Source organism: Aptenodytes patagonicus, chromosome 8 (genome assembly GCF_965638725.1).
Source record: "Aptenodytes patagonicus chromosome 8, bAptPat1.pri.cur, whole genome shotgun sequence".
Classification (NCBI taxonomy): Eukaryota; Metazoa; Chordata; class Aves; order Sphenisciformes; family Spheniscidae; genus Aptenodytes; species Aptenodytes patagonicus.
In genome coordinates, this window is record NC_134956.1 from 995,051 (window position 1) to 1,022,395 (window position 27,345).

At 46.3% G+C, this 27,345-nt stretch overlaps 1 protein-coding gene across 3 annotated transcripts in view; it reads left to right on the top strand.

The window, feature by feature from the left end:
• PHF2 (PHD finger protein 2) overlaps positions 1–26,615 on the top strand; it is an 89,236-nt gene extending 62,621 nt beyond the window's left edge. For 2 of the 3 annotated variants that reach the window (XM_076345913.1, XM_076345911.1), the window contains exons 8-22: positions 219–306; positions 901–1,007; positions 2,226–2,317; positions 3,620–3,709; positions 4,999–5,370; positions 6,280–6,399; positions 7,652–7,770; positions 8,437–8,615; positions 8,842–8,915; positions 10,684–10,841; positions 18,969–19,246; positions 20,982–21,077; positions 22,003–22,112; positions 23,330–23,591; positions 26,337–26,615. In XM_076345913.1, coding sequence (XP_076202028.1) covers positions 219–306; positions 901–1,007; positions 2,226–2,317; positions 3,620–3,709; positions 4,999–5,370; positions 6,280–6,399; positions 7,652–7,770; positions 8,437–8,615; positions 8,842–8,915; positions 10,684–10,841; positions 18,969–19,246; positions 20,982–21,077; positions 22,003–22,112; positions 23,330–23,591; positions 26,337–26,425 — 2,234 coding nt within the window. In that variant the 3' untranslated portion in view covers positions 26,426–26,615. The remainder of the gene's footprint in view (positions 1–218; positions 307–900; positions 1,008–2,225; positions 2,318–3,619; positions 3,710–4,998; positions 5,371–6,279; positions 6,400–7,651; positions 7,771–8,436; positions 8,616–8,841; positions 8,916–10,683; positions 10,842–18,968; positions 19,247–20,981; positions 21,078–22,002; positions 22,113–23,329; positions 23,592–26,336) is intronic. The other variant, XM_076345912.1, reaches the window with a different exon arrangement.
• The last annotated feature ends 730 nt before the right edge of the window (positions 26,616–27,345 follow it).

The following is a 27,345-nucleotide window of genomic DNA, read 5'->3' on the forward strand; positions in this document are numbered from 1 at the left end:
ACCTTCCTGGGCTGGGCCTTTGTTGTGCAAAACAAACAAGGGGCCAGATGCAACTTTGTTCAAAGCATATGCGGTTCTGGTCCTGACTTGGACTGAAGAGCTGTATTGGTACCTAGGAAGTAAGTTGCTAAGTGAAGTGTAAAAATCATGTTGTGAATAAAGTCTTTGTTACTGTGATTCCAGTTTTTATCCTCAGGACTCTTCTCTTTCTCTTTTAGGTTGGATTTATGCAACTCTAACACCTGTAGACTGCCTGGCCTTTGCAGGACATTTTCTACATAGTTTAAGTGTTGAAATGCAGATGAGGTAATCTGTCTTCAAATCTAAAGTTAGGTAGAGGCTCAGTTTTTAATAAATTGGCCATCCTCTCTCCTATTAATTAGCCTACATTTGCAGTAACGTTGATATAGCTCTATTGGGCAATTTTGGAAAGTGTACCCATGTTTGTCCCCTTCGACTGTGTTCTCCCGTGCTGAGTTACTCCAAGCTGTCTTTACACCTATTGCATAGCGCATGGAAGGATATGTGAGGTGCTTGGGTTGACGTGGCCAAGTCCTGAAGAACTGTTAAAAACTGTCGGGAGTTTTACCCTAGAACATGCCATTTGCCTTCTGGATAAGCCCCCACCTGCTCAGCTGGGTTCTTTGCCCAGTGTAAGACAATATAAGTAGTTCTTTACTGATGCTGGACAAATAATGCAATAAAACTGTCTTACATCTGTATCGCACAGTTTCTTACTAGCTTTATTTTTATATTTTGCTTTTGGTCTGAATACAAGGTAGCAGCACAAAGAAATGAAGCACTGCAAAATGAACCTCGGGTATTTATGAGCAGTGCTTGTCACTGTGCGACATACTTGTGACCCACTATGCTTTAAGTTCATGTGGCTTTGTATTGCAGGGCATATGAAGTAGAAAGACGATTGAAAATTGTCAGTCTGACCCAGTTTCCAAACTTTGAAACAGCATGTTGGTATATGGGAAAGCATCTACTAGAGACATTCAAAGGTAAAACTGCATTTCTTTGCCTGCCTTAATTGCTTAGCTTTGGGGGCCTGAAAATAGTTACTCTTAATTTCTGCTGATGTGTTACGTAGAACATGAACAGGTGGCCGAAGTCAGTCTTGTTAGTATTTGAAAACTACTTTTAACATACCAGCAGAACATGCTGGTCTCGTCCAGCTCTCCCCTTAATGTCCTGCCATCTTGCTCTAGGAAGGACCTTAACTGTCCCTCTTACCTATGCCTAAGGCAAGGTTTCATCTTATTTATAAAATGTATTTAAGTTGCCTCAGAGGCAAATAATGTTGTAACTTTTTTTTTTAGTTTTTAGTTGCCTGTCAAGACTGGATTCATTCCCTGTTTTAGCCTAGTGAACTACACACTCTGTCAGCCCAAGGCATAGGGTAGCACTTCCTTCTCCCATCATTCTGCTTGATACCGGTTGAAGTATGTGGGCAGGTCGCATATACACGGGGCCACAGGAACATCAGAGATGTGGCCAGCAGGAGCACTGAGAATTAAAGCAAAGTTTTCTGTGAAATTCAAAATCTTCCCGATCAGATTCCTTCAGAGTTGATCCAAACATCCACGCGTGTATGTTCTTTACAGATTTGGTCTCACTTTGCTCTTTGCCTCTATTTCTCTTAGTACAGAACGTTTCTAGAGACACCCACCAGATCCTTTCATAGTGAGAAAAATGTGTCTAATTAATAAGCAAGGTGAGGGGTCCCTCTGAGTGTCGCCTGGAAGGGGGCCCCCTTGCGACCGACTCTGAACAAAAGCTGGAATGAAAAAGAGGGGAAAAGTTTAGGCAAGCTTGAACTCATGCAGGAGTGAAATGCTTTGCCCAATATAACCTTTGTTTCCACGTATTGGTACTTGCTTTTTCAGTCAGAATAAAAGAACCGCTGACGGTGCCTTTTTATTCCCACAGCCTAGGATGTATGAACATGGAAGCTAGCTTGAGTATGGGACCAAGAAAGGAACCGGAAGGATTGCCAGTGTAGACATAACTTGCAGGAGCACAGTGTAGGAAGGCTGAGTTGGATTTATGACACAGTAAATATACTCCTTATTACCATCAAGTTATAATAGGGATTAATTTGTGGTGACCAGCTTTCAAAGAGTTAACTTTCACAGTTAAACTTTTTCAAACTAAAGACTTTATGTGAAACAACTTTAGCTAGCAGTGTTTGAATGGCATTGTTTTTTTCCTATACTTAGGTTTGCATAAAGCTGGGCAACAACCTCCTGCTCATTTACTCCAAGGAGCAAAAATTCTCAATGGTGCTTTCAGGTCATGGACTAAAAAACAGGTAGGAGAAGCAGCCTGTTTTAATATTGTGTGTTCCTCAGGTTTGTCAGTCACTGGAACAGAGAGCAAATGCTAGAACAAATAATATCTCCATAGCAAAACCGCTAATTCTAAAATCCCAAAGAGAAAGGACGGGGAGAACGGGGAAGGAGGGCAATAGCTGGGATTTCATAGTGCCACATGAGGAGTCAGCAGAAAAAAAGGTACCACCAGAGTTTTAAAAAAGTCAATTCTGCACATGGCCAAAAGGATACTGAATGAATGTTCTCCCTGACTCTGAGCATTTTCATGTGCCAAATCAATTAAGCAGAGGTTGTGTATGCGAGCGAGGCCTAGAACAACGCCTGCATTTTTGTGTGCACAAGGTGCCCAGTTCCTGCAAATCAACACATTAATTGAGCCAGGAAATACATATTGGTTGGAGAGAAGGCTTAAAGGGGTTTGCAGCCTGAATTTCCTGCTGCAGTCATTTCAGAAGTGTAATTCTTGCTGTGTTGCTCCTAAAGTTCTGGGGAATGGGCTGCGGGAGACAGGCCATTCAATCGTAAAACGTGAACAGGGGAACTAGCAGCTTTAGGATTTTCAGACGTTTTAAGAAGGGATGAGCAGGTGAGTACACAGTGTTGCATACAGTTAGGTCAGTTAGGTGGCTGTCCCAGATTTAAATGTAGTCAGAGACTTGGCTGCTCCCTACTGCAAAAAGCCAGTGCTTGAGCCTGAATTCGGAATTGCTCCCTGGTTTCCTGCAGAAGGACTGACTGGTGTGGAAGCTCTCTTCTCCATGTCACCCTGTTTATTTTTCCACTTGCCATGCAGATGAGAAGTGGTGAGTCAAAGGAAGTGACTGTGTTGGCGTTTAGGTAAAGTTGAACTTTGAATATTATAACATGACATGTGACTGCAAATGTTGTTAGTCCTGTCAGGGAGCTCCCAAAGCACTCCGCTGACAAGGTATATGCCTGTTATACTCATTGAAGACACCAGCTAAGACAATCTCTCCTTGTAGATGTAGAAATTTCTCACAGAATCTCATATAAGGGGGTGAGCAAAGTGATGTTACAGTTGTGAAAATGCAATAATATCTGGAAAAGACTATTGACTTTGTTGTTCTCTCAGGACGAGTATTTACAATAACATCCAGAAGGGGGAAGAAGTAAATTTTTTCCTTATTTGGACTACTGATGCAGTCAGTATTGATTTCAGTACATAGGAAAAATATTGATGTGTCACTTAATGAGGTTTTTTTTATATTTTTGCAAAAAACCATGCACAGAAACAGCAGTCTGGCTTTGTTCTGTTCTAGGCTTTAGCAGAGCATGAAGATGAACTACCAGAAAACTTCAAACCAGCACAACTTATCAAGGACCTTGCCAAAGAAATAAGATTAAGTGAGGTCTGTGCTCTTTTCATAATATTAACTATATTGTGGGTCTTTTAATAATCCAGGCTATAAAATGGATGACTTGAAATAAATTAATCTTTTTTCCCACTCTCTTCATTAAAAGAATTAATGTGAGGTTTTGCAGCAGGGGGACTGCTCAGGACTCTTGTCTGTGGCTGACTCACCACATATTCTGGGCTCCTGTTTGCTTTCTCCTCAGCTTTACGCTGTGTCTGCCTGTCCTACACCCTTCCTCCTCCACCTTCTCCTAGGTGGACTGGCCACACTCCCCTCTCCATCCTTATTTTCTCTTTCACTTCAGCAACCCCTGACCCAAAAATGTGATCGAACTCAAAGAACACTGTTGCCATCCCCGTGATCATGCTCCCTATGTAGTATCTCATTTTCCTTATGTTCATGGGTCTTGTCTGTGACATTGTCTGAGCTTGGGACTATTATTCTGTACATTGTCCCAATAGGAAGCTTTGCTCTTGGCTGGCTTCTAGGTAGAGTTTCTATAGCAAATGCGATAATAATTATACTGCCCGCCCCAAAAAAAAAAAAGGAGGTTGCATGGAGGTGTCATCCATTAAGTCTGGTATCATATTCCACTTAGTGGAAATGTGTGACAGTGCAAGGTGACAATAGCTAGTTCAGTTGTTTTAAGAAGACATTGTACTACATTCCACCCCTTTTCTAACTATATCCAAAGACCTCAAAATTGAAATCTGTCTTGTCCTTTTATCCTCTTTGATGTAGTATGTAAGTTTTCTGATTGTCAGAATGGCAAGTTAAGCACAAAATAATTTCTTTTTAATTAGTCAGGCTGTGTTAATTTTAATTGGGCAGCTATTTTACTGCTTATTTTTCCTGAGGGCATGAAACATGATTCTGTTACATTTATCACATCTGTATTATATGCAAATGGTTTGTGCTCAAGCTGATTAGCATTTTAAACAAAAGACTATTCGTTTTATACGTTTGTATGGGCAGCCCATTTAACAGTCCTACCTGATGACATAACCCGGTGAGAGTTACGTTCCTTACCAAGCCACTGGAGTTTCTCCAGGCCAAACTTGTGCTTGAGCAACGTGGGGGCGGGAATTAGCGGTGAGCAGAGCGTCACTGTGGCGTGGGCTGTGGTCTTCATTCCCTGGCCAGCCTGACCTGTGAATGCAGTTACCCCTTTATTGAAGGGGGGATCTTTGGGGTTTGTTTCCCCAAGGAAGGGAGGGTGCAGGGGAATATCTAACGTGGGACAAGTGGGTCTGAATGCCTTCCCATTTTGTGCTAAACTACAGAATGCTTCGAAAGCCAGCAAAGCAGACACGAGTGCCAACACAAATGCTGAGGAGATCTGTCCTGTGGAGAAGGAGGAGGCACCATCGCCCGTCCAAGTGACGCCTCCGCCCCCACCTGTAGAAAAGATCCCTAAAAAAAAGACTCCCAAAACTGTGAAAACCCCCAAGCAACTCAAGCCATCCAAACCCCCCAAACCTCCCAAGCCACCCAAACCCCCTAAGCCTCCCAAAACACCAAAAGTCAAGGGAGAAGGAAAAAAGAAAGGAAAGAAGGCAAAAGAGAGCCCACCGCCAGCCATCCCGAATCTCGACTTGCTGGAGGCACACACAAAGGAGGCTTTGACAAAGATCGAGACGCCAAAGAAGGGGAAGGTGGGTTGTATTTTAACCTCTCCCTCTTCTCTCGTCCTAATAGGGATAAAATCACTCCTTAGGTCACATGAAAAAGATAATTTAAGCAACACAGTGTAAAACCCTGTCTCCACTGAAGTAAATGAAAGTTTTGTAAATGCTAGCTTATTTTTACCTGACTGTTCAATTTGATTTGACTGTTTGCTCGGTTATTCATTTGATACGGAGCCTCCAAGAAACCTATTGAAACTCCTGCCAGTTCCCTGCCCAAACTGAGGCGGGATGAAAATTAAAAGACATTTCTAATGGCCTTTTTTTTGCCCCTTGAACTATTATATTCTTATTTCAAGCATTACTAGCACTCTTGTGTGCATTTCCATAACCGGTTATCAAAGATGAAGGAACTAATTTCTAAAGCATCTTATTTGCATGAGATTTTGCTCTAGAATGAGTGAATGAAGATAACACAATAGTTTACTTCCATTTTTGCCCACGTAGGAGAAGTTTCATTTTGATGTCCTTTAATTCAACGTGAATTTTGCTGCTGACTTCAGTAGGGGCCAGGATTTCATTGAGGCACTGACAGAGTGATGTATTGCACACTGTTTGTTAAGAAGTATCCATAAGTCTTTTCTAAAATGCTTCTGAATTTCCTAGCAGTTTGTATGCAGTTTGCGAAACCTGTCCACGGAGCAAGAGGCAGGGGGATTAGTATGTTTTTACAGTAATCTTGTATGTTGGTATATCAAGGAGAAATGCAGCTAGTCTTCTGCATTCTCTGAAGCAGCAATATTTGATTGAATCTCATATTTGGGTTCAAGAAGAAGAAATCAGAAGAGGAGTTTTCAAAAATATATCGTGTTATATTGCAGATAAAAAATACGTTGCTGTAACATCCTCATTAAGAGTACATGCTGACTTTTTCCCCAGGCTGCAAAGAATGTTTTAAGTGTTCCCAATAAGGAAACTGCTAGTAAGCAGAATGAGGTGGAGAAATTGGAAGTTCGAGAGCAAAATAAAAGCAAAACAGAAGCCAAATGGAAATATAAGGTAATGTCTCCTGTTCAATTCTGCTGCTGATTCTGCCATAGTGAAAGTCAAGGGTGGAGAAATGTTCATAGGCCTACCTAAGCAGAGAGTGCAATTTTCAGTTCCCAAAGAAAAAATTTTGAGCAGAAAATAATCAAGTAATCACTGATAAAAGAGGGGGGGCAGATTCTTCAAAAGCGTATGTCGAATTGTCCATCTTCATCCTTGTTGAAGCTGGTGGGAACACTGTTAATAGTGAGATTTTTCAGTGCTGATCTCTTTTGTGATTCTTACTTTAACATAGTCGTACTACTTTAAGTCTGGAGTAGTTCCAGAGAAATCAATAACTAATGATGGCATAAAAGTAGAGTTAATGAAATCTGAATTATGCCACATGAATTAAAACCTTGCCTTCCTGGAGGGCTAATGTAGGGTGAGTAAAATTCATTCATAGAATAATACATTTTTTCTCCAGGTACCATTTAAAACAAGGTGACACTAGGCTTTCTCACAGAAATAGCTGTCTGAATTTTGCCCGCTTTGTGAACTTCTAATGACAAAGGTGCAAACAAATTCCCCAAACAAAACAAAAGTACATGGTTTTTCACATGGGGAAACTACACAGAATCGTGAATCATTAACATTAGAGACATCTAATTTTTTTGTGTTAAAAAAAGTCACGGTTAATGTGATTAGATCAATATGTACCAATTAATTCCGCAGCCAGTACAGCTTAGGAAAGTATTAAGGCGATGCTTAAAAAATAATCAAGGGCTTCCTTTGCAGTGAATGACTTTGATATAAATTATTAAATTCATAACTCAAGCTCTTCTGAAGGTATGAAAGAAGCAAGTGGAGCCTGGGAATAAAATGCAGTCGTATTTGTGAGGTTACAGGCACTGTGCTAGATTCTGTCCGTAGCCACACAGGCACGACGCTGATGAGCAGCGTGCTTAGCCTGTGCTCTGATTCACAAAATGTGTGTTTAGTATTTTCCATCAGTCTGTACCAATTGTAAGAAAGCAATATTGAAATTTGGCATCGTGTTTGTGGTGGGCATTGCTTAAACTGGTGCTGAAGTGCTTCTTGAACGGGGACAAGTCCCTGAACTAAAACCCATGTAGTCTAAGGAAGAGTATAATCCTCTATTACTTACCACATTTGGGGAAACATTTTTCTTTGGATGGATTCTCTGAGGTTACCTAGGAATCTGAAATATCAACAACTCATTCAACTAATTCTATTGTTTTGTTTTGGGTCTTTTGCTTTTCAGAACAGTAAACCTGATTCACTTCTAAAAATGGAAGAGGAACACAAATCGGAAAAGACGCCTTTATCAGGAAATAAGGACAACAAATTTACATTCTCTTTCTCTAATAAGAAGTTGCTTGGGTAAGTAAAAGTATGACAATACACATCAATTAAAAGAAGCAAATTAAGAAGTCTTGTCATTATTTATGGGTTTTTTATACAAGAAGGTGAAAATCTGCCTTTCTGGTCAATGTAGAAAAGACACTTAGGGAAAAAGTTCTTCGCTCCAGAACTTGATTTTACCTAGAACCCAGCATAGTTGGCCGTAACAGCAATGACCTATCTTTGAGGCTGGTAGTTTGCTTGAGAACAGTGTCTTCAGTATTCAGGCAGTGTCTTATGTTCTGGCACTTTAGGTTCTTACTAGCTGAGTTACATTAAGTGGGTTTTGTTCAGATCCTCCTCAGGGTACATTTTTAAGAAACTGTTAAATGAACTCTGCATACCAAAATTCCATGCTGCGTGTGCATTATGCATATCACGATATACCTTGGGACAGCTTTAAATAATATAGTGTTTATTTGAAGCCAGCCAAGGCTACTCTAGTCAGCATCATATTTTGAGATATAAATTGAAGGTACAGAAATGTGTTTGTAAAATTATTTGAATTGCTGTGGCACCTCTGAAAGTATTCAAGTTGACTGAGATTTCTACATAAAGATACTTACTGTCTTCCTCTTTGTCAATTCACAAAATGTTTTCCAATCAGAGTATTGTTACTGATTAGTAATTTTTTTTTTTTTCCAGTTCAAAGGGAGTCAAAACCCAGCTGAATACTAGTGTGTTTGGGTCACTGCAGAATTTTAAAGAAGATAAAGCAAAACCTGTACGAGATGAATATGAATATGTGTCAGATGATGGTGAACTAAAAATCGACGAGTTTCCGATCAGAAGGAAGAAAAACACTACAAAAAGAGAACTGCCCTGTAAGAATATTTCCTATTTTCTCTGTATCTCCACAACAAAGTCTTATGTGTTGATTGTCCAAAATTAGTCTCTAAAATCTATGTGATTTGTAATAAAGCAAGCCATGTCTTAACTGTCAGTCAAATATAAGTGGATTGAATTGCTTTAGAAGTTATGGCTTAGGAGTGCTATCGTTTGAAGGGAAAAGAACCATGACGTTGTTTTTCTTTTTTTTTTTTAATGCAGTTTTGTCAGATAAAAAAGACACTCTGCAGCACACTCCTGTTAAGAAGCCAAAGGTGGAGTCGGTATCATACAAGGTATGGTTATTATTGTACCCATCACAAGGAAGCACCCATTGCACACCTCTAACAGTGTGTGGGGCAGTACTGTAATGGCAGTAGCAAAGCCTTCTTACAGGCTGTTGTCACATCCTCTCCTTCATTCTGCAGTCACAGTCTACCCAGAATAGGCAGCATTCAGACGTTGCCAGGACTAAGCATCATTTGGTGCTGTGGCTTGAACTGCTTGTACATGATCAGGCCTGGTGGGAAGCGTGTGTGGGGACCGTGACAGTTGTATCACAACACAAGAACGGGAGCAAACCGTAAGAAGGAATGGGAAGGGTCAGAAGGAGTTTTCTGTCGTACCTGGCTTGATGTTACATTGCTGACAGCCACAGGGGTCTGTCCCAAGCTGTGCTCCCAACCTGTGTCTGTCCTCCCATTTCCGTGTGCTTTGAACGCTGGTCGTTAAATTTCCATGTTCGTGCCTGACAGATGAAACTCGGAGTAATGCTAATACAATTGAGCCCATGTCGTTTGGCGTTTCACATTACTAGAAGCCCTTAATACCTATTATGTAGCAATTAAAGGTTTTGTTTGCGATCACTTAGCAGAGTCTCCCTCTGCCCATTATGGGCTTACATCTAGAATGCCCTTGACTCAGTGTGATACTTCAGCATGTCCCTAACTTGAGGCAGTGTCAATGTGCCTGTTGATAGCTTACCATCAGGAAGCTGAACAGCACAGGCGTAAGTTTGCTCTGTGTTAGCATTGGAGCTCAATGCTGGAAATTAAATTACATTAAATGACATTAAAATTAGTTTTGCCCAACTGTGGTTAATACAAATTCATATTATAATATCTGCATAAGTCAGAAAAAGCAAAATAGCTTGTTAACACAGAACTGTAGGTGACTGAAATGTTTGGCCCTAAGAACTAAGGAATCCTTTTCATCTTGGTTTGCCTCAGGGATATTCAAGAGCAAGTCCAGACCTCCTTGCTTGGGTCAGTAGTTGACATTTGGAGACCGGTGCACAGAGAACAGGGAAAAACATGCTGGTATCTCACTGTGCAGCAGCTTAAGGAGGGAGGCCAGTTCCTGGAAAGAACAGTGATTGGCAGTTTAAGCAATAAGGGCTGGGACTTTAGAGGCCTGAAAGCAGGGCAGGAACAGGGAAAAAAGTTGTTCTATTATACTCGACTACAGTGCATAGAGATAGCAGCCCCAGAAAGATAGTTAGATGCAGATAGCTTCCTTCTGTGGCCTCAGATGCCACTGCTTATATGTGTCTATCCCATTCCTCTGGCAGATCTTCCTGTTCTCTTGCAGTAGGGATGGCAGAAGTGGGTCTGTCCCTGTGTCTGAATCGGCAATGTTAACAGTCTTGCAAGATGCAGACCTGTGCCCTGATGCGTATCTGGGCTGACAGAGATATGGCCACACATTCACTTCTTTTGCTGCGTGGGTCATGGTCTCAAGAACAGGAGCAGGGGCTGAGAAGGCAACACAGCACCTGGAAGCACCACCGTTACAGTGGTTCGATCCCATGCGCAGGATCAGATCTCAGAGCTGGTTCTCCAGGCTTGGAAGGGGAAAGAAAAACCTACCATGCCTCCAGGCTGCAAGGAAACTGATCTTTACTGTGTACCTGGCTTGGTTTGTTTATTTTCTTTAATGAAAGCAAATTACAAGTGCTAGCCCTGTGTCTTTGGAGGAGCAGCAGGCTGCAGAAATGATTGTGCTGTTCTTGTTGACTAACTCAGTGAGTTTCCACTTTTTTGAGTCTTTTCCTTGTTTTTGCAGAGCGATGACTCATCAGATGAAGATCTGCTTCACATTGACACAGAGGCAAAGCCAGGGCGCAACTCCAAAGTAAAGAAAGAGAGTGGAAGTTCAGCAGGAATTCTTGATCTTTTGCAGGCAAGCAAGGAAGTTGGGGGTTTAGAGTATAACACCAACAGGTATGCACCAAGGGATGTTTTATCCTCTTACCCGTAAACAAAAATTGCTCTTTTGTGTTTGTGTGTGTGTGAGTGAGAGAGAGACTGAATTTTGCAGCTCAGTAACTGCTTTTTCTCCAGTAAGCGAATTCCTCCTTTATCCTGTGATCTGGAGGGAGAGGTGGGAAAATGGGTGGGAAAGTTTTTGGTGGTATAATTTAAACAAATAGAGGCATTTCACATCTGTAAATGCTGAACATCCATTTTAGCAATAATACTATAATAGATGAATCATTCAAAAGAAGAGAGCACTCAGTGAATGCAGCTTGAGGGCATGAATAATGTTTTTTAATGTAGTAATAATGTAATAAAGTAATCTAAATGGCCAGCATTCCTTCCATAAGGCATTGTAAAGTGCCATGCAGTTCCCCGAATGTCGAATGTTTGAAAGAAGAAAATAGGAAACCGTCTACCCTCCCTCACACCCCTGGTGTGAGGTTCTTCTCCCCACCAAAACACAAGGCTTGGAAAAAAACAAACTCTTTCATGGGTACTTCTATACCTAAAATGGAAGTGCTTGTCTGGGCTTGGTTGTGTTTCATGTGGGACCGCTGTAGGTGGACATGGAAGTTGGCACTGGATGTTTTGGAATATGGTTAATAAGGTACAGCACTAGATCTTTTAGTAATCCAAACAGTGAGCAGTGAAAAGAAATCCAAAATTGGAAAATATGGTTCCTAGACTCAAATCCTGCAGTTCAGGACTGTCTGGAACAAGGGTTTTGTTTGGGCCCATCTCAGGACAAATGTATGGGTTTGCTACCTCCACTCTTTACAGGCCAAGTCTGACCTTAAACTACGGATAGAGAATTAGGTAATAGAAGCAGGTGTGTCGTTTTGAAAGAAGCTAGTGGGCCTCTTCACATATGGAAATGCCTTGCTTAACTCAAACCTTAGGAACAAATCCCCGGGAAGGGGTTTTGGGAACGTCGACTGAGTTTATGGCTTCCGTGCGCAGAATAGCACTGCAGACATGAATTGCTACGTCTTATGCCCTGTGCTCCGTCGTAGTCTGCTGATTAAGTAGATCTTTGCTGCTGCAGTCTTAACTGAATGATTTGTCCCCCGTCTGCAGAAAACCAGAGGTATTCACCTAAGCACTTTCCACTGCTCCACAGGGACCACCGCCTTGGTACTTTTGGAAGCTGTGGGCTGTTGGTAAATTGCTGGCACAAGTTTCTAGCCTCTAAATATGCCTGTTGTGCAAACAAAGGAATTATCCTCTGAAAGGTGAGAATGACAGGCTAGGTGGTGATGTGGGCAATGATGTGAAACGTGCGGTAAGGCTATTCTTGTTCGGCATTTTAATAAGCCAGTTCCATCTCCACTCTGCCTTCATTTGAAAACTGCCTTCACCAGCCAGGCAGGACATGTTGGTTCTCCAGGCTGGCTGCTTGAAGCAGCATTTGTCCTACTCATGATTCATATAGCAGATGTTGCATGGAAGCAAGAGGTGTGTTGCACCATTTTATAGGGGCAAAGCAGCAAAACCAATCCGCTTTGAGTAGTAAAGCCAGATGCCACATTCAGTGGTTGCTGGGGTACCCCAACAGCATCTTTTTCCTCCCTGCTTTCTCTAGGTCTGCCTTGGTTATACAAAGGCACAGAACCTCTGGAGGAAGTAGAAATAGCTGTAGGAGTGGTCTGAGAGTTGAGAACGGACTGGACAAAGAGAGACTGGTGCTGTCCTTTTCACCCATGCTGTGCCCTTGCTGGGTGTTGGGTGTGTGTGACCCACGAAAAGTGCAGCTTGCAAATGAAAGGCCTTGTTAAAGTGGAATGAGAAGGTTCCCTCAGAGAGGAAGATATTATCTAAACCTGGGAAAGAGTGGAAGTTAAAAGCCATAACTGAGAATTCCAAAAGATATGCCTCATGATCAAAGGGGAACATATGGAATAAGTTACCAAGGGAAACCATAGAAGCAAATTTTATCAGTGAGTTTTAAAAAAAAAAAAAAGATAGGTTTTTTTTGATGTTGAGAGAGAAGATGGAATTTTTTAAGGTTGCAGTGTGGTGACAGAGCTACAAAGAAATCTAAAGGAGGGAGTGTTGCTGAACCAGAAACGTCTTCTGGTTCAACCTTCTCAATTTATTAGGCAATTGTCTCTTTCACAGCTTAGATAGTTGCAAGAGATTAAAGCATATTATATAGACTGGCTTCATGCAGGGTACATCAGTTGTGAAGTACCAGGCAGCTCTGTGAGAGACAGACTTGCCTTTGTGCATCAACATTTAGAGTTTATTGCTTGTTGCAGCACAGTGACAGGGATCCTCATCTCTGTGTTGTGCATGCGGAATCTCTGGTAAGACTTCTCTTTTCATTCCTAATGGGGGTGAAAAAAGCCAGTGATTTTAAAATCAAGTAACATAGTCACTACATACCCTTAGAGGGCTTATCTTCACAAGGCTGCTATTTCTAGGGAGGAGATCTTATCTCAGTTTAGTCCTGTTTTTCCTCCATTACTGCCTTCCCCCTAGCAAGGAGTGCTTGATCAAAACAGCCGACCACCTCCTGTGATTGCGGATGGTATGGGGAGAGGTACCAATGTGTCTGCACCTCCCAGGAAATAGAATATTTTTTGTTGTCTGAGCTCAAGTGGGTCAGTGGTTCTAGATTTTCCTGATGTCTTGAGGTTTGGCCCTGACTCTGCGCCTGCTCTTCGAAAGAAATAATTGCATTGGCACTTGTTGTCTATTTGACTATTCCTGTGAATTCCTTTTCCATTCTGTGTTATGGTGCATAATGGAACTAGTGTTTATGTCAAATTTACACTTACATTTTGGCAGGTAATTAGACATGTCGGCAGGTAGTTAGGTGTATCTAACTCTGGGAATAAAGTTGCCAGTGTAATGAGACTCCCATGCTTGAAGTCTGGTATAAAATAAGAAAATTTATCAACCGTTGTAAGAATTAAAAGAAATCTGCCTTGGCCATGTTTACACTACTAACCATTCCATGTATAACATGGTTCACTGCCTGCTTATGATGTGCAGAAATGCAGGGGTAAGCGGAAAAAACAGGGTAAAGAAGTGGTCCTCAAAGATTCTCTTCCTTGGCTTTTGCTGTCTGCAATGGGTTAAAACTGCCACTCAGTAATGGAGTAGGACTCAGGCCTTTCATTTTCCCTCCCTTCAGCCTGGGCTCTGTACCCAGTGTATTTGTAGACTTTGCGGTTTCTGAAATCAAAGTCGCAAATGCAGTCACATAACTAAACTCTGCATGAATTACTACACTGTGTGTGGTAGTCTAGTGGGAATGTGTCATATCAGTTTTGGCTCTTGTATAAACAATTAGGCTTTGGCAGTGTGTGTTGCAGCTTGATTGAAAAAAGCTCCCGATAAATGAAATTACTGTTTCATTTCATAATTGTGCTAGGCTTTTTAAATGGCCATAATGTGCTTTTTTAAAAAAAACATGGAAGAAACATGATATGCAAACATACTGTGTCGCAACATAATGCCAATGTGGTCGTGTCTGACTCTCAGGAACAACTTCCATCTTTCTCTACTTGTATGGCAGATAAAGGGTAGGCATATGTATGTATTTTTATATATGTGTATGTATGTATGTATGTTCTGGATACTCCACGTAGCAGTAGTGCAGGTAGGTCTGTGTGGAATCTCCTTTGCTCACACAGTGGGCTGTGCAGATGAGAGCCAGCTCTCAAGTGGGAAGCATGGAGCCCTGTCAGACCAGCGCCGGAGCTGCTGAACCCCAGCAGTAACTTAGGAAGCAGGTCAGGGTTTTTTGTGGTAACGACCTTACCTGAATTGTGTGAAACTTTATTCTGTAAAACATTGGACTGTCATTTGCAGCTGACCAAACCAAATGCCCTGATGGCATTACCTAGATTGCTCTGGAGAGCTGCATCTCCCGTACTTGTGTCAATGGTAGCGAGATGGGGAGAGGTAATGACAGAGGTCCTGCAGAAAGGCTGCTGTAAATGTGAAACAGTCTGGAAGAATTGAAATGGAATATGGAAAAAAGCTTGGAGGTACTGGTAGTCACGTGATCTTGAACTGAGCAAAATTATTTGTTGTTTCCAGGTCTGATTCAAAAATGGAAGGAAATACTGGTTTTGTACTTGAAATCATTTGAGCTCCATAGTTTTATACAACTGTGACTTCTCCAAAATACTGATAAGTCATTACTGTCTTGCGCCACTTCTTCTTTGTGGTTCATTTGCATTTGGCCACAGGTAGGGTGAGGGGAAATGCAGAAATTACAGGGAAATACTATCACAGAGAGAGGATGATGATCTACTGCCTTCCCCTTACATGCACAACTGTTTTTCAGTGGTTCTTATTTGATGTATTCCAGAGTAACGGCAGTTGGAAGGGACCTCGGGAAGTCACCTAGTGCAGCCGCCTGCAGGTGCAGGTTCAGGGCATTGCCCTGGTGAGTTTTAAATATATTCAGGGATGGGGATTCTGCAGCCTCTCTGTGTGAGCTGCTCGGCCACCCTTGGTATGGACCTGTTCTTCTTGTGTCAGGTTGGGATTTCCCCTGCTGCAGCTTGTGACCACTGCCTTTCATCCTATTGCTGTGCACCACTGAGAAGGGTCTGGCTCTGTCTCCTCCGTAACCCCATGAGATAGTTCTTGTTTCAGGTTAGTTCTTATTTCCATTTAGAAAATGCTCAGTGGTTGCATTTTTTCCTTTGCCCTTATCTATTTTTCCCCTAATCTTAAGATGAGTCTGGACGATACTTATTCAGAGGCGAGGTGAGACATTAGTGAGCTTACTGTCTCTCATCTCTGCCTTGCCCTTCGGTGCCTCCAGCCGTCTGTGTAGGTAGCATGAAGAATGGGGAAGCCACCCCTCAATGAGTAATATTCTGCTGAAATTAATAAATTCAATTTCTAAATATGAAGATATAGGTGAAAGGCTCGGTAATTGCTTATGAAAGGAAGGAGATGATCTGCCTAGAGGTGTTGAACCCTCAGAGAGAGATGGCAGTAGTAGAACTGGTTGTGAAAAGTGAGGCACCAGCTCCCTGCATGATATCCTCTCCTAGCTTCAGGGTGTTCGGATCGTTCCTGTGCCCAGACAGCGCAGGGACCAGCCTCAACTAAGGAGGTAAAACCTTAGTCTGTCCGTGCTGAATTGTGTGTATTCTTGTCACGATCACGGCTGTTTGCCTGTTGCCACCCGCTCTGGAACATGCTGTCAATGCTTTTGTCAAGTCTAGGTGGGCAACGGAGGCAATGTGAAAGCCCCAAAACGTAGCCTGAAGGGATGCTTTATGCTCTCCTCCCTGATGAAGATACTGCTAGCAACGGCAAGCTGTTCTGGGACACTGAGGCCCCGAGGATTAAACCTGACACAACAAATAGTTGCAGAGAGCACTGTGTGTAGGGCACAAAGCCATCTGTGCCATACAGACCAATGTCTTCTTCCTTGGGTTCCCACTGAGATGAGTTGCCCTTCTCTGCTCCTCGTCACACTGTCCCGACCAGCAGGCTGGTCAGCCCTGGGGAGATTTTATTTGGGATGAGTCTTAACAGCAAATTTGCCCTTCTGTTACGGTGCTTCTCTCTGTTAATAATGTGAAAATGTGCCACCAGTTTCAACTCTCGGGAGCAGCAGCAGAAAGGCAGTTGCTGGTGCTGACGATGCACGTGGCTCGTGAGCTCAGGCTGCTCGGTGTGGGTGCAAGCTTGGCCCGTTGGGCTCCGTACCAGCTCAGCGTGGGCTCTGGGTGGGAGCTGGGCCTGGCATACCTCGGACTCGTCCTCCACAGCCCAGCCCTGTGGGTCATTCAGGCGGCCACCATGCTGCTTTGGCCATGCCTTTTTGGCCACCTGAGTGGTTCTTTTGCCTGTGGACTGTGCGACGGCTGCACCGAGGTTTACCATGCGGTGCTGGGTGTTGCAGGGGAATCTGGCAGTTTCCAGTGTGGACCTCTTTCAGTTCTGCACTGTACGCAAATCACCAGATGCTTGCTAGGCAGCAAATAGTTATTGCAGTAAACTAAGCTCTCAATCATCTGTCCTTGTCTTCACAAGAGTAAAAGGAAACAATAAAATCCCGAAAAAGGAGGCCGTGCAAAATGCTGAAGTGGAGTTCACTGCAAAAGGCACAAAGTGCTACCAGTCAGTTTGTTAAAAGTGTCCTTTTCTCTGTTCATCCACAACATCATTTTTTAGCTTGAGGAGGGGAAAACAAGGCTGCCGGGCTTTGCAGAGCAGTGGCAGGGTCTGTGCTATCGCCAAGTGCCAACTCGCTGCGTGTTCGAAGGACCCTTGCCAGCCGGCTGCTGGGAAGGGAGCATGGGGGCAGAAGCACTCTGGCTGCTTTGCTCCTGCTCCTGCGCTCATTTTAAATGTTTTTTAAGTCACGTTTGTAACTCACAGAGAGTTTACTTTCATAAATGTTTTTTTTTTTAAATCATTGCTGAAGCTACAGAAAGGGGATATGGCCTTCCAGAGCTTAAAAATTGCTTCCTGATTCTTCTTGAATTTTTTTTGGCTTAGAAAGCCGAAATACTTCTAATGGAAGTACACGCAAGCACATGCCCTAATGAGAAAAACTTTGCCCCGTGTGCAGCTCTGTCTCTTTGAGACGTTTCACCCACACGTTCAGGTTGCGGTTTGACTCTCAGAACCACTGGTTTTGATCATATTCCACAATTTATTTGTTGAAGCTTGTGTTGCTTAAGGCAGTTCCTCTCTGATTTGCCCATTTAGTGGTCAATGTTTGATGGTCTGTTTGCAGCGGTTTGAGAGTCCAGTGTTTGCAAAAACAGTTGGGGGAAAAAATTGAAAGAAAATATGTTAATTTCTTATAGATGATGCAAAATATGCCTTTGACAGGGAGAAGGCTAAGGCATCTGGCATGATAACGAAGGGATTCAAATGTCTCTTTCCTAAATAAGTTTTTCGATGTTCTTCTATTTGTTGGGTTGCTAGCTGCTAACACCAGTCTTAACTCATTTTCAGGATTATTTATAAATGCAATTAGTGCCCAGAAACTCCCATTATGTCTTGTACGTTACTCTATCTGGAGTCCTGTAATGGTTTAAAGTGGATTAAATTAAGATCAAGTAAGAGAAAGCGATGCGGTACTGCTGATTTACTTGGGAAATGCTCTATATTAGTGGCTTCTATTGCATAACTGTAAAAAATATCATTACCACAGCAAGTTCTTTTGCATATCACTATTTGTCCAAACTCCAAAGTTCTGGAAATATTTGATGATGTGTTCTGCCTGTCGCAGAATTAATGTCTGGTGTTCTCTGATGAGATTATCATTCTTTTACGTTCTTCTCTATTGTGGGGAGCATGCTTTCCCACCTCGCTAAGCATACATGCCAGTCAGAATTTACACATCGTTTGACCTCAGCCTACTCTGTAGGAATGTATTTCTTTCTGTAGTAGACGTGCCGTGCCTGTTGACAACTGGCAATAAAATACCAAAAAGCAAGGTTTCCACCCACCCTGTAGTCCACCCATCCAGTCCGGATCTCTCCAAGCATCTCCCATAATCAATCCATCCCACATCCACATCAGAAAACCCTCCCGATGCACTGCAGAAACCTCTTGAATTGCTTGTGCCTTACCACGTTGCTCTTCCAGCAGATCCTGGAGTGGTGACAGCCCTCAGTGTGAACTGTGGCCTGTGATCATGAGCTTCCTTCCAGTTGTTCAAATTCTTCCTCTACTTGCGTTGGCAGTATGTAGCAGGAGCCCACCACGACATCCCCCTCCAGTGCTGACCCATAAGCCCTCAGAGTTGGTAGTAGAGACACCACGTTGTTGGGAATGCTTTGAAAAGTTACCTGACCCCTGTCCTCGCCCACCAGCGACAACAGCCCCCAGGGAGCTGCCCATCACATGCCCAGCCACGCGGCGCACAGCTTCCTGGCTTCTGGGGCAGCAACCCCAAATCTAATGTGCTGTCTGTGATATTGCTGTTAGCATAAAAATAACTGGTGTCGCTTGTGGCATGCCCGGCTGCTCAAAGGGCAGTAATCGGGAAATCTCTTCTAGCAACACTGTGCGGTGAAAGGAGTCAACTGTTTGTGAGGGGTTCGTGTTTTTCTGGAATTGCTAATAGCTGTTGTATTTCTCAATGTTTCCCTGCAGTCAGCCACCTGCCTCACCCAGCACGCAAGAAGCAATCCAGGGTATGCTATCGATGGCAAACCTCCAGTCGTCAGAGTCCTGCCTCCAGACGGCATGGGGTACCAATCAGGCGAAGAATAACTCCATCTCCACACAAAACTCTAAAAAAACTGGTGGTGGCAGCAACAAAAATGCCGGCAAGCGGTTACTAAAGAAAAGCACAAAGAACAGTATTGACATCGAAGATTACGATGAAGATCAGGACCACTTAGATGCCTGTTTTAAAGATTCAGATTACGGTAAGTACAGACGAAGCAGTCTGAGTGTGCCTGGGTATGCATGTTTGTGCGCGTTTGCAAATACCCCCATGTTTGTCATGATACGCTTGCTGACTTTCTGTCACATTGAAATCGACTGGGTATTTTGGTAAGGAGGAGTGCAAGTAACAAAAGGTCTGCCCAGCAAAATTAAGTGAATGCTGTACGATAGGTAGACTGACTACAGAGCTGGTGGTGATACGGCCATCCAGGTAGACTGTATTTGAGGCATGTCACAATCAGAAGATCTTAAGAGGCATGGAAGCCTACTGAAATGGCAGCAGTCAGCCAAGAAACAGGAAACTGTCCCAGAAATGTGTGTCAGGTACTGGTACTTAGGACAGAAATGTCCTTGTCTGCACAATAGCAATAAAATACCTAGCTAAGATGAGTGAGTAGTTGAATTTGTACTTGGAAAAGGGTATTTTGAGTGTTGGCAGAGAGTGCAAGCATCTGAAGCAGAAATAGGCACAATAGGCACAAAGCTGGTTTGCACCAGTTATATCAGTTCTGCCATAATAATCTGCAGGAGCATTTTTGAATATAAGAAGTGAGGAAATGAAGAAAAGTAATCATGTGAAGACTGATAGGGACTGGAAAGCCTGAAGTCCCAAAGAGGGCAAGAAGTTGGTAGGGGTTTATGCTGCATAACAGGAGAGTCTATGTGTGTGTTGAAGTCTGCCTGGCAAACGTGGCCATCAGAAATCATCTGTTACGATTGGAAAAACGGAGTGTGTGTTTTCACGTTATTAACAGAGATGCCAAGGCAAAATGGAGATGCTGTGACATGTTGCCAAAGAAGGCTGCCCAGCCATTTAGAGTGCACTGCATGCGCTGGGATGCAGTGGTAGTGCTGGAAGGTGCTTTGGGAAAGGGCAGCTCCGTGAAGGTGTTGGACAGGGGTGTGGTTTACAGACAGATGCCATGCACGAACGAGGTTCTGCTCTACTGAGGGGTGGGTTTGCTCATTATGTGTCTGTGCTGCCAGCCAATGGCGAGTCTTTGTTGTGAGCAGGCTTGGTTCCCAGAGGCTCTGTTTGTGCCACATCTGATCAGCAGACTTCTAGTGTCAATGGCTAAATGCCACAGTAATGCCAAAATCAGTAGCGATGTAACAAATGGCAACTGGCAAGAAAATCAAACGCATGTGAAAAAAAAAACCACAGAAACTCCGTAGTAAAGGCTGGGACAAAATTCAGACAGATAAGTTGGTGTTTCTCCCAGAGGCCTGTAAAGGGTCCTTTGGTAGAATGGTTTGCCTTCATCTTGGATACTCACGCTGTGTCGCATTTCTCTCTGCCTAACTGTGCGGGAGTCATACGGGCCAGGCAGGTGTGGTGCTGAATGAAGCGGTTGGCCGACGTGTCTTCGGCACCAGTCTCACTTGTGATAAGGAAACCTATTTGTGCCTGTTCTGGCTGTGCTACCACTCCACAGACAAGACTGATTTTTCCTGTCTGAGAAGTTTCACTGTGTATCCTAAAAGTAGCTTGTCACAGTTTGATGACAGCAGCTCCCAAGTGTAGTGTGTGGATGAGAGCAGGAGAAAGTCCCCTGAGTGTTGCAGCTGTGTCACCACTCAGTGGTACCTCTGGGGGACCTTGCTATTCTGGCTGTGATGCCTTGTAGTCACCGCACCTGTACAGAGCAAGTGGGCCTCTATGCAGGGTAGAGCTGTTTCCTACACTGAAGCTATTGCCTTTGTTTCCTACTGTAGTTTACCCTTCTCTCGAATCAGATGAAGATAATCCAGTATTCAAATCCCGATCAAAGAAAAGGAAAAGTTCAGATGATGCCCCTTACAGTCCAACGGGTAAGTCCATATGGTCTGTGCTGCCCAGACTCAGGCTAAGTTGTGCAGGTCCCTAAAAAACCAGCCATTTTTCAAGGAGTGTGGAAATTGTAAGACCACAGCTAGCAATTTCTTTATCATGTGAAGGATTAATCCTTTCCAGCACAGTGGGAGGTGATACCATGCACTGGGACTCATGCCGAGCAGTGTTAGCCTTCCTCCGTCAATCATTTGGCAGGAAAAAGTCATTCCTGGGTGGGTTGTTGGTTTATTTTTCTTCACACTCTTGGTGATGGAACAATTGGCAGCCACCTTAGCAGCGGTATAACAGTGAAACCCTAGACAGCTGAGTAGCCATGGCTTTTAGGTGTTGACTGTGTAAAGAGAAATGACAGAGAGTGTGGGAATGGTCTCCTCCAGGTTCAGCCAAAGCTTGTGGTCTGGAAGGGTGTTTTTGTTGCGGCTCATCAGAGGCACTGACAGGCCAGGGGGTCCTTAGACCCCTTTGATGTGGCCCACTAACAGGGGAGTCTCCACGGCTTGCTGCGTGTGTAACAAGCAGCACATGTCTCATCAGCTTGTGGCACTGCATGTCCATCCCCAGCTGATGGGGCGGTGAACACTGTCCATTTGGAAATGATGTTGGAGTCACTCATATCTGTAGTGTAGGCAGAAACCTCCTGTGGCTTTGGCTTCAGGTAGCTGCAGCTGCCAGTGAAGTTGCTCAGCTGTGTTACATCTTCATTGGCAGCTTCTTCCCAAGCCGCTGTGACTGGAGGCTGTTGGCACCTCCTGCCTTCACACGCATCCTGGGGAAGGAAGGGCAGAGGCTGCGGCATCCCTGGCCCTCCCTGCTCAGGAGGGCAGAACCTCGCTGCCCAGTATGTGGTTATGCTGCTCACACGGGCACATTCTGCACGTCTCACCTGCATCTCTTTCCTTGTAGCACGAGTTGGCCCCTCAGTGCCTCGACAAGACAGACCGGTGCGAGAGGGCACGAGAGTCGCCTCCATTGAAACTGGACTCGCCGCTGCTGCCGCAAAGTTGTCTCAGCAGGTGAGGTTGCTTGAGAAGTAGTAGCTGTCAGGAACTGAAAGCCCTCTCCCCCAGCAGCAGAGTCATGCCCAAATAGCAGTGCAGTGCCGGTCCTCCTCAGTGTTTATTCATGCCAGTGACACAAGGCTCAGCAGTCTTAGGGGAAATAAATGGGTTGAAAGTCCAGTAGTGTCGCAGCATATCTGACAGTGCCGCAGCGCAGAGCAGGCGACGTATCGGGAGTGTAGAGAAGTATGGGCGAGCGAGCATAGCTACCAGGCTAAGACAGAAGGAGGCTGCCCGAAGGGAGTGTGCATGAACCGCATATTGATGTGTATTTGAGAGTCTGACTGGTGTGATTGCCTTGTCTGTGGAAGTCGGCTGCTGGGAAGCACGAGGATTTACTTCCAAAGATTTGGTGAACCGTGGGTACCTATGGGTCAGTTTAGCAAAGATGTTGAGGCACTTTGGGTGTTGATAAGTGTCCGGTCTCTGAAGAGGTCAGATAGATGCTAAGCGCCTAATGCACATAGGCCCCACAAATGTGACACGGTGAGGTGCAAAGGTGACAAGGTCTGCTGGAGCAAGGTTGGCGAGACACCTTGGCAAGTTGCTCGAGATGCAGGTTTTGGTGGCATTGGGTTTCTGTGATGCGTACGGCTGAGTAGAAGAGCTCTAAGAATGGTAGCAGGGTTTCATCGAGAAGCGGACTGAAGGTAGGCAAGGGAAACAGGATGGTGACAGTTCTCATGGTATGTATGTGTAAGTGCAGTTACAGGTCGAGAGATAATGTGTGTGTCCTAGCAGGAAGCAGAGTCTGTGAATCAGTGGGATGTTTAATATCCTCCAGGCTATTGTGAAAGTGTATGAAGATACCTGAAGATAGGAAGTGCCAGTTTTTGTGGAACATCGAAAGGTTTGTTCATGCAAAACCACGCTGGTCTCCCAAGGCAGGGTCATTTTGGTCCTGGCTGGCTCCCACTCGCCGCAGTGTACGCAGAGTTAACAAACAAGGAGGCTCTGCACAAAGCGCATACATAGATGCAAGAAAGGCAAGCGTGTGCGTGCAGCAGAGCGAGCTGTGAGCGAGATGGTATCGGAACAGACCCTGAGCAGTTTGTACATGGCAAACTTCATGGGTTTTCGTTGTATCAGGACCCTAAGCAACGCCGCTGGCCCTTGCCGTAGCTAAAGGTCTTCTGGGGATTAATCTGAGCTTCATGTTTGTCATTTTAAAGGAGGAACAAAAAGGCAAGAAGAAAAAAAATACCAAAAAGAAGCTGTCAACCAACAACGCGAACAAACCGGCTCAGGAAGGCAGCTCGCCAGAGCCGAAGCTGGAGTCACATGCCAGCAGCCTCACAGATCACGAGTACACCGCAGGGGCCAGCACCTTTGGGGTCGCCCAGCCTAACAGGGGATCGCAGCCGATGGCACCTGGTGTTTTCCTCACACAGAGGAGACCCTCATCATCCTCGCAGAACAATGCCTCCGCCAAAGGTACCAGGAAACGCCTGGGGTTATGGTGTAGGAATGGGGAAGGGTGAATTGGTCATGTAATCCATGCCTTTTGCAGGGCCCTCACGTGTTGTGTCTGTCACGGGTATGTAGAAGTGCTTCGGCAGGTCAGATCTGGTCAGAGATAGGGCCCATGGCCTTGGCTGTCCTGGCACTGTGGGCCCAAATACGCGTTTTGCTGCTGGGCTGTTTGTTGCAGGGTGTGAGGCATCCCATGCTAGGAAGTACATCCTGAGCATGCCCCGAGGCTCCTGAGGAACACCTGCAGTGATCACGTCACAGTCCAGCCTGTCTGGTGAAGCCTTGTCCAGGGGAAGATGCGTCCATGAAGGCTGTTCTGCCCAGGGCTAGGTCAGGCACTGTTGTGGTTGGGTGGTGTTTGTACACCAGTACCTGTGCTGACATGTACATGAGGACATCCTACCCAGCGGGTGTAGAGCAGTGCAAATCTGCAAACCTGTCTTGAGAGTTGCCACAAGGGAGCAGAGGAATATCAGACCCTGGGAGTAACACAGCTACACATCCAAAGCCAGGAGAGAGGAAGAGGTCGCTTGTTGCCTGCCATAGGGAAGGCGTTACAAAGCTGAGGCTGTCCTGGAGTCTGGGCTAGGACCTCCTATTCTCTGCTTGAACTTTGCTCAGAAAGCGTGACAGAGGCAGGTATGTGGGACAGGTACCGGGTAGTGTGCAGATTAAGTGTGCAATCCCCCTGGGAGAGGCTCTGATATAAAAAGTGAGGCAACGTGGCAGATGTTCCCGGCATTCCCCTGTATTTGAGTGGAGCAAGTTAGAGGTAGTGCACGGTGTCCTGCCAAACAGTCAGAGCAGCTTGAATGGGCTATACAGGAGGACGTGCATAGCCCATGGTTGGTGCTAGGGTCCTGCCAGGAGCTGGTAATACCTGTGGCTGTCTGCAGAGCCGGAGTGGAATGAACGTGTTTGCCTGGAATTGTGTCCTTGTGGTGAAATGGTGGCATTAGTGAAACAGGTCCAAGCCAGTGGAAGATGTGATGGGAAGAGGAGTGCTGAATGGAGCCGAACCCCAGTCTGGCCGGTGAGCTGGGTGGCCCAGTCAGGGCATCGTGAAGGGAGCCTGACCAGGCACGTGGATCACACCTTGCCCGTGGTATAGCTCAGTCCTCAAAGGAGGGAAGGAGCCATGTGGCAAGAAAGCGAGTGGCTGACCTCTCAGGGAGCAGAGCACTTTCAGGGCCTCCTGTGCAGGGTCTTGGGACAGCTGGGGGCACCAAGGGGACTTCAGGGCATCTCTCTGCATGGAGCACAGGAGTCCTGAGCCTGGGGACTACAGATTGGGCATCACTGGGAATGAAGGGACTGTGGAAGGAGATGGTGGGATGAAGCAGAATTAGGGAGCTCTAGGACCTCCTCAGGGAAGGTCTCTCAGTCTTAAAGAGTGAGGCGAAAGGATGAGAAATGAGGAAACTTCCCATGGAAAGTGTCACCCACACTGTCATGGTCTTTAAGGCTGGGGCACTTAAGGCAGATGGGAAAAGCAGAGAGGAGCTGAGTCTCTGCAGGTACCGCACAAGAGTGCACCAATGGCAGCATGATGGGAAGAGAAAAGGCTGCGTGGGTTTGTGTCGTGCCTGGCAGTCCCAGGTGCCTTGGCGACCAGGGGAGTTGTCTGGCCATAAGGTGGCAGCTGGCAAGCAGTGGGGCAGCGAGCAGCTACGGTCCCCGAGGACCAGTACACAGGGAGCACAGACCTCACTGAACAGCACAGCTCATGAGCAGGGCCTGGGCTCGCGGTGGTGGTGTCCTCTCATCGGTATGGGGACAGGGAAACGTTGTCCACTTTGGGTGTGTTGTAGTGCCTTGGTGCTAGCCTGAATCTGTAGGAAGGAAGTGTGTGTGTATCTGTGTCTGCGTCTTTTCAGTGTCCTTCTAGCAATGCTGGATGCAGGTGGTCTCTCTAGTGCTAGGGGAAGAGAGGGCACAAAGAAATGGGGAGCTGCGATGGTACGTGGGTGGGTCTCAGTGTGGTGGGCAAGGGACCAGGCAGCCTCGGGGCAGTGCTTGACCCAGGACTCATGGTGGCATGTGAGCTCAGCATCCCTGTGCCGCAGGTTTCCCTTAGAGGATGGCAGAGAGGTGCCCAGAGATCCCTTGGGAGTGTGCGGGTGCATGGTAAAGGCAGGCGCTAGAACAGCCTGCCGGGTGCGAGGAGCTGTGGGGTGCCTGTGCGTGTGCAGCCCCTCCCGTGAGGCACTGAGGAGCGGGATGGTGCTGGCGTGGCTGGGTTCAGACTGTCGCCCTGTGGGCAAATAGGTCACCCATGAGCGGCGGCGAGCCAGGCTGGGTGTGGGGCCGGGTGAGGGCACAGGGCAGCAGGGCTGGCACTGTGGAGGCGGGAGGAGCCCCAGCAGAGAAGGGATGAGATGAGCCTGCACCCTGATCGGTGTGTGCTCAAAGGGGTGCGTCCCTGGGTGCAGCTAAGCAACGTGCCCCAGCCGCGGCGGTGCTGGTTCGGCAGAGGCTGTGCTCCTCGCCGAGCCCTGTCTGATGGCTGGGGGGGGGGGGAGCCCCCACGCTCGAGGGGTGGTCGTGGCCTTGAAGGTGCTGGGCAGGGGGGCAGGGGCGGCTGCGGGGCAGCCTGGAGGGGCTCCGGGGGAAGGAGGCGGCCGGTGCGGGGCCGGAGGGGTCGTTTCTGTGGGGTGGCGTGGGGCGGGAGCGGGCCCTCACCCCGCTCCCCCGCTCTCCTTCCAGGAAAGCGGACGAAGAAGGGGATGGCCACGGCCAAGCAGCGGCTCGGCAAGATCCTGAAGATCCACCGGAACGGGAAGCTGCTGCTCTAGCGGCGGGGCCGGCGGGCGGGCCGGCGGCGCCGCGCCCGGGGACGCTGCCGCTTGACTCTTTGCCACCACGACAATAATCCCTTTAACTTTCAGCGGTCGGAGTGTACAGAATCCTGCTATAAATATTTTTTAATATAGATGTCCTTTCTCAGAGTGCTGAGAGTGACTAGCCGCAAAAAGTTAATACTAATCCCGGCCGCGGAGGAGCGTGGGGGTCCCCCGGCCCCGGCCCCGGGCCCGGCCCTCGGGCGGAGCCGCCGGCGCGGCAGCAGCGAGACGGGCGGGCGGCCGCCGCGCCAGGCCGCGCCTCTTCCCGCCCGGCGAGCGGGCAGGGAGGGGCGGCGGCGGCGGCCCGCGTGGGGCGGCGCTGCCGGGCGGAGCGGGCCGGGGCCGTGGGGCCGGGGCCGGGGCCGGGGCCGTTGGGGCGGGGCGGGGGCCGTTGGGCGGCGGCGGCCGTTGGGCTGAGGCGTTGGGCTGTGAGGCGTTGGGCGCGTTTCTCAGGCAACCCCCTGTCGCCCTGTGTAGCTGCGTTTCCCGAGGCATCCTTTTCCTAGAATGTAGCTTGTACATAGCTTTTGGAATAACCACCACCGGTTTTTTATAAGGGGAAAGTCTCTCCGGGGCGCCGCCCGCCGGTACCAGCTCTTTGCGTAACTTCTTGTACGAGGAGGGAGACAGTTATTTTACTAGCACCTTGTGGAGTGTTTCCGTGTTTTGTGACGATGTAATTTATTAATGTTTGTAGCTTTTTATATTTGTACATTTCTTATGGGCTTTGTTTATATACACACATTACCGGGGCGCGGCGCCCGCGGGGAACCAGAGCCACCCGCGGCCGTGGGCGAGGGCCACGAGGGCCGCGCCGGCCTGGGCGTCGCGCCGGCTTTTTTTATTATGATTATTATTATTAGTATTATAAT